General features: G+C 36.3%; 1 protein-coding gene across 2 annotated transcripts in view; it reads left to right on the top strand.

The window, feature by feature from the left end:
- Window positions 1–10,417, top strand: part of ncoa4 (nuclear receptor coactivator 4) — a 32,884-nt gene that overhangs the window by 21,365 nt on the left and 1,102 nt on the right. For both annotated transcript variants that reach the window (XM_087277724.1, NM_201129.1), the window contains 7 exon segments: window positions 344–484; window positions 3,654–3,742; window positions 3,917–4,025; window positions 4,714–4,785; window positions 4,883–5,014; window positions 6,813–7,775; window positions 10,303–10,395. In XM_087277724.1, coding sequence (XP_087133850.1) covers window positions 344–484; window positions 3,654–3,742; window positions 3,917–4,025; window positions 4,714–4,785; window positions 4,883–5,014; window positions 6,813–7,775; window positions 10,303–10,395 — 1,599 coding nt within the window.

Below are 10,417 nucleotides of genomic sequence, written 5' to 3'. Positions count from 1 at the left end.
ATTACTATTTAGATGGAGCACTTACTAGACCACAGCTAAACAAGTTCAGATGTATTAACAATTGAGAAATTGTCTCAGAAATGCTTTGTATGCGAGTATGTTGGATTTGCACTCATTCGCTTAAGCTCTGTTGAGAAACCTCAGTAATCTCTCAAAACAGCTGCACTGTTGGTTCAGAGTAGAGTAATGAATAAGGACCTTGTGTTCATGATTGTGGAGCTCGGGACATTGCAAGGTGTCAAGGAGGTGGGGTCGTCTTATCAGCTTTAAAAGCTGCTTGGCATCTCGGCACTTTCAAATCTGACGTGAAGACTGATGTGTGTGTTTCTGTCCGCTTGCTCAGGTGAAGTCTCAGCTGCACAGCTGCATCAGTAGACATCTAGAGATCCTGCGCTCTCGTGAGGTCTGGCTGCTGGAGCAGATCGATCTGGTGGAGCAGCTCAAAGGAGAGACTTTACATCAGCAGCTGCAGCAGCTTCATTCCGTGAGTTTGGCTTGTCATTTGTGCAGCTGCTTGTTAGCCGATAGACTGGTGTGTATTTTTGAAAACTAGAGCTGGGCGATTTGGGGAAAATTTCCAATTGAAATTTGCTTTAATCAATATTGCGATTTAATTTGTGAATAAAACTTTAAAAGGAACACAGAACACGCTTAAAGTGTATAAGTACATAAACGGTGCTCAGGATAAATGAGTTCACCCCTCACAGATCTGTTTTAAGCTTATATTTACTAAAGCAGTGTTTCTCAACTGGTGGGTCTGGTGGGTCACTTTTGGGTCGCGGAAACATTTTCAGTGGGTCGCGGTGTTTGTAAAAAAAACAAAAAACAACAACAAAAGTTACACTTTTTTTTTTTTTTTTTTTTTTTTTTTGCTTTTCCCAGACTTTTATTTTGAAATGCGTGTGACAATCCTACTATTTGACATGTGAAATTTCATTTAATTATTGCAACAAATATGTCAAGCGTAAGTACGACCCTGAATATGTTAAGTATGGATATATATATATATATAAATATATATATATATATATATATATATATATATATATATATATATATATATATATATATATATATATATATATATATATATTGACAACAAAATAGACTTAAAGCCTCAGTGTCATATGTAGTGAGGTGCTCTCATGAGAGCATGAAACCTTCTAAATTAAAACAACATTTAGAAACCAGAAAACATGTTTTATTAACAGTTTATTATTAACAGTATTTGTCATTTTTACTTTGTAATATTTCTATAATTTGATCCATTTTGTTAAATCACAACAATAAAATAGTGTTTATTTGTAAGTCCTGGTGAATTTCTTATGATTTATCTGTCACTACTTGTTTATGTTAACAAATAAATACAAATTAATTATAATTCCTAAAATTACATTATAGTTCCTAAAAATTTGGGTCGCGGCTTGATGACCATGTAAAAATGTGGATCCCATGGCCAAACCAGTTGAGAACCCCTGTACTAAAGGATGCTTTACATCAGGGGTCACCAATCTCGGTCTTGGAGGGCCGGTGTACCTGCAGGGTTTAGCTTCAACTTGCCTCAACACACCTGCCTGGGTGTTTTAAGTACACCTACAGGGCTCAACAATAAGGACTGCCCAATGGCCCGGGGCCAGCGTGTGAGATGCTCGGGACCGTAGACAGGACTGTAATCGAGAAACAGTTTGTGTTTTTAAGACTTCAAATGCTACCTTCTCGGTTCCTCTTATCTGATTGGATGCTGTGGGTATGTTATTTTTGCGTAACAACTAGTACATCAAAGAGACAGCAACATGGCGGCAACATCAAGTGATGATGCTAAAGGAAAACATTTGTTTCTAACGTCTTGGAAGCAGACATTTATGAGGGTACGCCAAGGCTTAAAAAATTAAGTGATGTTTTGTACTGTTTGCCGTCAGTTTGGCAGGTCAGCCATCTTTTGTTTTGCCATAAAATACCAGCACATTTTGCTACTTTTGTTTGCAAAACACTTTGAATTTTGTTCATTACACATTTATTAACATTTTTTAAATAATTAAATTCTAGATTTACAAACATTTTGACACATTTCTTTTTTAAATTTGTGGCTAAGGAATAACTATTAACGTTTTTTTTGGTAGGGCCAGTGAAAATATTGGCAGGGCAAGTAAAAATCTGAACCACTGGTCCGATCGGGCCAGTAGAAAAAATCCTTAACATTGAACCCTGACCTAGTAAGACCTTGATTAGCTTGTTCAGGTGTGTTTGATTAGGGTTGGAGCTAAAATCTGCAGTACACCGGCCCTCCTGGAACAAGTTTGGTGATCCCTGCTTTACATTAATATATTTGTGCATATACGTTAGATTTAGTCAGAACTGAAGTTAAAAATGGAACTATTCTAGCAAAATAATGTCAAAAAAAAGATCAAAATTAGTACACCCGAATTAATAGTTAGCAGAAAATTTTAAATAAAATTTTAATAAACAGGACAAATAAAGAGAAACTTTTGAAAAGAAATTATGTCGTTCTTTTTTTGGAATAACCTGCTTACATTTTAATGTTGACCAGTTGTAATTATTAAAATGAAGAGTTTGTTTAATAAAACTGTTTTGTCTAAATTCACCAAATTTATTGGCTATTTTCATTTAAAAATTTGATAAAAATATAAATTTTTTCAAAAGAGGGTGTACTCTTTTATGCAGAGCTATATATGTGTAAGTCCTATTATTTTGAACGCATTTTGTGTTTTTCTCTGTACAGAAAGACTATATGTTCTATTACCATAACATGAACCATTTTCTACAGTTAATTATCTTATCAGACAACTCTGACACGTTCATAATCATTGCTACCACTGATAACCCATTGTCTATAAAGCAGAAACGATGCCATACCTGAGCCTCTAAATTGCTGCTATTCCTGTCCAATACAAAAGAAACCAAAAACAAAGAAGTTGATGTACATGTAGCGTTTCGGTTCTCCGTGTAATTTCCTCACATGACATAAACAGCTCTATCTGGAAATAATTGATTGTTTTAGATTGATTAAGATCATTACGTAGGACCCTGTATATGCATAACATGATGAACTAATTACAGATAGAAATGAAATAAACAGTGGCTTTTATACAGCATTCAGACACAGAACTTTGAATTATCAATGTAAATAATCAGCATATGGTCTTCATAGTATTAATAATCAAATATAAATAGTCTTTGTTAAAGCTACAAATAATAATTTCTTATTAAACACTTTGATACTTTGCGATGACTATAATCTCAACTGGACAGTGAACATGCTACAATGTTATGACTATTGCAGACGTGTACATTGTGATATGAATGTTGAAACGATATATTGTGCAGCCATATACTAATGGTTTAGAAGCACAAAGAGGACCCATTTCCTCTCAGAAGGAGAATAAATGTGTTTATATATTTATATCACAACATTTCAAGTCACGATTGTGATTAAACTAGAATTGTTCAGCCCTAGTATTGACTTACTGGTGTCAGCTGATGTATTAAAAGTACAGGTACTTTTTTCAAGATCTCCCTATTGAAGCTACATTTATGGAATCTTTAAACACCGAAAACGTGGAAGTGAAACTCCTCTGCTTCAGTTAAATTGGTTTAAAGCTGAAACGGCATGTGTTCTGTCATGTTTCTCACAGCTGAAAGGCCAGTTTGACCTGCTCATTCATCAGCTGGAGTATTCCGGGAGTAACAGTCTCACCACCCAGCTCACAAACTGCCTGGAAAAGTGAGTACCTACAACGATTACACTAGTTTGCATGGTCTACTTCAGTGTGTTAAATGCATGAGATGCTACATTTAAATCTCCCCAAATGCATCTTTAGGGAATCTCAAATTAATAACAATATATCTTTGCAAGTAATACCAGTGTAGTTTTAAAACTCTTCCTTTGTCATTTCAGGCTTTCGTCTCTTAATCTGACTCCCGAAGAAACCCCAGAGATGAGTTTCCAAGCAGATGCGCACACTCTGCGCAAGGCCATCACATCATTTGGGACAATTGCCTCAGAGGTGTGTGAAACCGCACATTTGTACACTTGTCTGTGTGTATTTGTATCAGTGCTATTGACGTTAAACGGCTTAAATTTAAGTGATTTTTGTTGAACCGCCATCATAGCCAAGTAGATTTAAAACATGTCACAACTGCAATACAATATACATTGAACTGTAGAATACAATAGAAATTGGTACAGGTTTGTAGATCTGTTTTAACTAGATGAAAACAGGAACAAAATAATCATATGTGCCAGTATTGACCTTATTCTTCACATATGAGCAGGTGCTGCCATTGGTACCTTAATTTCCAGTCTCATTTGTTTCCATTGATTTTCAGCCATTAAAAACAGTGTATGCCTAATGCTACTAATGTATTATTTTTACTTTTATGTATTGTCATCAACATAAATTGTTTGTAGAGCAAGTAGTTTGACCGTTTACCATGCCTGGTCATTTCCCCCATAGGCAAATCAATGGGAAGTGCTGTAAAAACAACTGCAGAAATGCGATTACTTCCACATTGCAGAATAAGGTCAATGGCAGTACAATGGTCGCAGCTTATCAATTGATCATTTAGTCAAGTTTAGGGTTGTCAACATATCGGCATTGGTACTGAAATTCTAAAAACGTCCATGTCCTGATTAACATTAGTGCGTGTCCTTCCCGAAAGCATGTGCACTCATTCAAGTTCTCTCCACTGCAGCAAATGGAGACCTCAGAGTCTTTTGCGCGACCTTGGCTTTTGCAGGACTGTCCAGTCTCTTTCAAGAAGCAGGTTTGTATTTATTATTGCACTCCGTTTATGTCATTTCCAACTCATTAATGTACATGCAAAAAAAAAAAAATACTAATAAAATGCACTTCTTGTTTAGAAACTGGATCCCGAACGCACTACACCTCTGACCGAGTGGCTTTTGGGGAATCATCCAGTTTGCAGTGCTCCAGTAAAATACCACTTCAGCACAAACCCTCATGACTGGCTGCTTGTTTCCAAGGAATCTCAGGTGAGTTATTGGTTTTTAATAAAAAAAAAAAAACAAAGTTATTCACTTTAAGTGCACGTGCATTCAAGTTAATGTTGTTTTTGAGAGTAAACAACAGTAATTAAGTGTTGGGCTTAGGGCAAACATGCCTAGAGGACCACCAGCACTGCATGCTTTGGATGTCTCTTTTGTCTTCACACCCATTACAGGTCTTTCAGTCTCTGCTGATGATCTTAATCAGGTGTGTTTGGTTGTGGAGACATGGAAAATGTGCTGGTGGTCCTCCAGGAGCATGGTTGAAAAACACGGGTTTAACTAATAGCATCTGATATATTAAAGTATGTGTATGTATGGAAATATGTGATTTGCCACACTTATAAAGTAACCACTAATATAAATACATGTATATTCCAGTCCCGATCAAGGGTTTAACATTTGATTAATCGAGTCTGAATCTGCATGATCGGGCCTGATTTCTGATCACGTGATCGTGTCTAGACACCCCTAGATTAAATGCAACCTTTGTCAAATCATATATATATATATATATATATATATATATATATATATACAGGGCTTAACATTAACTTTTTTGACCACCAGCCAATGAGGCTAATAGTTTTGCAACATTACTAGCCACTCTGCATTTTCACTAGCCACAATATTATTATTGGGAAAATATATTTTATACACATAAATATGACTTTACATGCTAAAATTACTTGATTTAGAGTTTGCGTTATCTCTACATGCCTCCTCACTCATTTCACTTTTTGTGTATCATGAGCAAATGGGTCAGTAATCATGAGCAAATGGGTCAGGGTTTCATATATTACAATTAGTTTTCATAATTTTCAGAGCCCAAAATGGAAGGATTTACCCAATTTATCTCTGACCACACCATAAATAAACAGTTAATTATTTCTTAGCCACAAATTTTAAATGTGTGAAAACATGCAAAATATAGCTGAATACTATACTTTTTATTAAACAAAACATATGCGCAGTCATGTGTCCTGGCTAAAGGTCCCAGATCACCAGTTAACTGCACATAAATGGGAAGTTATTCTCCCATTAAAGCAATGTCATTGTAAAAAAAAGATAATTAAACCATATTAATGCAAAAGAAAGCAGGTAAAAAACATACCGTGTGATAATGAAAGGATGATCACACACGCATGGTTAATGATAGACCCGTTAGTTATCTTTTCAAAGAATGGTTAAACCGAGAGCAACTGGCGCTGCTTACAATAAGTCAACTCTGGAAAGCAGCAAGACTGTAGCCTGTAGGTGCACGTTCCTCCCTTTTTGTTCAGTCTATTCGAAAGAGAATCGATCACATCAGTTGTGTTTCTAGACACATTTGCTTCACAAAAGGCGCGCGCACGCTTTATAAACAGTCGCGCGTATCACCTCAGCTGTTAACGCGAGTGATTATCCTCTCATCTGGTATTTACCTGCTTTGCTCGCGCGAAATTGCGAACGCAATTATTTTTGTCAGTTGTGTTGCTTCTCGATCGCCTGTGCATGCATATTGGACCATCTTTATTGTCGAACCCTGCTTTTAAGAATTATTATCTGGGAAAATTATTTTCAACCAGCCAAAGTGGCTAGTGGGAGTGTCTGTCTTACCCGCCACCGCCGAAATCTACCCGCATTTGGCGGGTTGACGGGTGTTAATGTAAAGCCCTGTATTTGTGTGTGTGTATATATATATATATATATATATATATATATATATATATATATATATATATATATATATATATATATTATATATAGTCTGCGCAAACTAACTCTTTTAATAAACAATTTACAGGAAGAGAAACAGCTACCTGCCTTTGACTTCCAGAAGGCTTGGGGCCAGCTCCATGACCTGGAGTCATGGCTTCTGAAGGAGAAGTTGCCGATTCGTAAGCGAACCTGCAGCAGCAGCTCCACCTTCTCCATTGAGATGATCGACGAAAGCGACTTCAATCTGGATGACGTGGAAGATGAGCCGGAAAAAGCAAGCGACACTTTTGAGGAAGAAGAACTCAATAAGTGGCTTGTCAACTCAAGCCTGGTGAAGCCAAACCAAACCAACCAAGATGCAGAGCGCTTCAAGCAGATCTTCAAACCCTTCTACGAGAGCTTCTCCTCTAGTGATTGGCTATCAAAATCCGACTGCGGCTCCTGCTGTGCCACGCGCACTACAGCTGTGGAGATTGAAAACCTCGGAAAGCTCAAGTGCCTAAAAACACCACCGCCATCCACTCCGGTCACCACTCCAGATCCCATGGAGATGTGGCTCCACAAGACCATCCCTCTGGAGAGCACATGCAAAGCCAATGAGACCTGCACCAGCTACGCCCAATGCGTCTGCGAAGACAACTGCGGAAAAGAAGCTCTCAGCGCTTGGCTCCTCAAGAAAGAGGGTCGAGATAAAAACGGCGTTCCCGTCAATAAGAACAGCACAAGCAAAGCCTCCAGCCACCAGCAGGAGCAGCAGCAGAAGGTTCAGGCTATCCTTGAGGCCTGGCTGCACCCTAGTAACTCTGCCAAATCCCCAGACCTGACGTCCCTGTCTGCGTGGGCGATCCCGCACATTAAACTTGCAGATCCGGAGAACTCCGTTGAGAATCCTCTGCAGGCCGAGAACTGGCTGCATCCGGCAATCAAGCAAATTAGCAGTGCCACCGAGATGCCAAACAAAGCAGAGAGCAAGAGCGCAAAGGAACAGGACGGGAAAGATAATGTTGAGGAGGACAAATGGCTTTTACGCAAGCGGGTCAGTGCACAGGTGAGCCGGAGATCTCTGTTTGATAGAATTATGGAGGCTTTAAATGTTGAATGTTGTGGTAGTGTACAGGGCTGCACGATACTGGAAAACTGACATTGCAATATTTTATTTTTCCGTGATGACATATGAGTAGGACCAGACAGAATCTGCAGACAGTGCTATGTCTGCACAGAATTTTGGGAGTATTGTAACTAATACAGAATCTGCGGACGTTTTTTTGCTGTTTGAGATTTTTGCTAAAAATCTGCGTATTTCTGCGGAAGTATTTTGGGAGTTTCATAACTAAAACCTTAATATGTGAAATAAAAAATAAATATTTTTAACTTTTTATTTGATGTTTAAAATGCAAATCCAACGATATTCACTTTATTTGGTAAACAAAGCAAGTCTCTCGGGGTCTTATAGTCTTAAATCTCAAAATCCAAATTTTAGGCCTAAAAAAAGTCCTAAATTTACTGAAATATTGTGTTGTAGGTCTTAAATCTTTTTTTAAACGGGTCTTAATTTTCCTTGGTTCATGTATTGCTATCAAATCTGGCCAAAACCCATACAATCACCAACAGTCATCTCAAAACTTTACATTTTTTTTTTATTTAAAGAGGTCATTTTAACTCTATTTATCATAATAGTTTAATTATTTTCCTTACAATAACATTTGTTTTAAAGTTCACCATGTAATCACTGCTGAGGACACCGACATGGACAGATTGCTGTGCAAAGATTGTTTATTATAGTTTTTAAGACTTTTTAAAAAATTATTTTAAAGAAAGTTGTTTTTTCACTATTTAAAATATTTTGCTAAGAAATAAAATCTAAAGTATTTGTATTTTTGTTATTAATGTATTATTGCAGTGGTTCTCAAACTTTTCATCAAGTTCCACCTCAGAAAAAAATTGCCTCTCCTAATACCACCATAATGAGCAGCATTGAAATAAAGTAGCATAGTAAGCCCCGTAAAGCAGCTACAGCTCGGCACAGTTCTAAAACGTGGCAGATTCATTTATATTAAGAATATTTATTATTGTCAGCCATTTTAAACATTATGAATAGTCTGAACGTTAACACTGTACTGTGCTTTTATGTAAAAAAAAAAAAAACAAGCAAACTAAAAACGTCAACCTTTAAAAAAAAAAAAAAAAAAAAAAAAAAATATATATATATATATATATATATATATATATATATATATATATATATATATATATATATATAGTATATGTCAAATTCATATAGAAATCTTTTTTTTTATATATAAATTTTGAAATATATGTAGCATGTACATATGACACCATTTGATATCTCCTTGTACCACTAGAAGCAAGCCCGCGTACCACTAGTGGTACACGTACCACAGTTTGAAAACCACTGTGTTATTGTATTAATAAATGTATTAAATTATAATAATGTTTTGCTAGGGCAAATAAAAATCTTTTCCATCTGGGCAGTTTGAAAAATTCCTTAGCCTTTTATGAGTTTAAAATTTCATTCATAACAGTCTTAAAAATGTATTAAAGTCTTAAATTGAACTCACTGAAACCTGCAGAAACCCTGAAAATATATCCACTAAAAGACAGAAAATATTAATGCACAAACTGCACTGTACATAAATCAGATGAACATTTTCAAAACTGAAACAGAAAATTTTAAAAACTGTATAAATATAGATTTACACATATTTACTGAAGTAAATGAACAGAATTAATGATGGGCTAAAAATCTGCAGAATTCTGCGCTCGCAGATTCCATGTGGGCCTACTTATACCTTAATAGATTAAATAAAAAATAAAAAAACACATTTAACGTTTAATGTTTACAATGCAAATCCATTTGGATCAACTTATTTGGTAAACAAAGCAAGTCTCTCACATAATATAATATAATAAATATACTAAAAGACAGAAAATCTTACTTTACAAGCTGTATTGTAAATAAACGAATCCGATTCAGAATCAGAACATTTTATATTAGTCAATAATAGTAGTGAAATTCATCTAAAACCGAATAATTCTAAATGTACATACGTTTACACGGGTAAATAGACTCAATGTTAGGCTTAAAATCTGCATATTTTTGCACTCGCAGATTCCATGTGGCCCTACATATGAGTGATAATTTGAACAGATGCGTCTCTTTTTGGAAAGAATAAATAATTTTACGACAAATTTTAGATGAAAATAAAAAAGTTAGTAACCAAATATTTCCACTAGGGAAGTTTTCCGCTGTTTCTAATGCGTGGTGCAGTGGTTAGCACTGTCACCTCACAGCAAGAAGGTCGCTGGTTCGAGTCCTGGCTAGGCCAGTTGGTATTTCTGTGTGGAGTTTGAAAGTTCTCCTCTGGTTTCCTCCGAATGCTCCGGTTTCCCCCACAGTCCAAACACATGCGCTATAGGTGAATTGAAGAAAGTAATTGGCCGTAGTGGACGTACCGGAATAATTGGTGGTTCTGTCACTAGACACTAAGCTGAATGAATGAATGAATGAATGAATGAATGAATGAATGAATGATGTTCTCTGTTGGTTCATTTAGGAAAGGCTCGGCCTCCCTATAGTATGTGACCTGTTTTCCTGTATGAAGCTCGGCGGTGACAAAGAAAAGTGGCTCCATCAAGCAGCCACACAGGTGAGGAAGAACTCGAATATAA

The sequence above is a fragment of the Danio rerio genome, chromosome 13, assembly GCF_052040795.2.
Source record: "Danio rerio strain M-AB ecotype USA chromosome 13, GRCz13ab, whole genome shotgun sequence".
Classification (NCBI taxonomy): domain Eukaryota; kingdom Metazoa; phylum Chordata; class Actinopteri; order Cypriniformes; family Danionidae; genus Danio; species Danio rerio.
The sequence above is the reverse complement of the archived record's forward strand: the minus strand, read 5'-3'. Positions and strand labels throughout refer to the sequence as shown.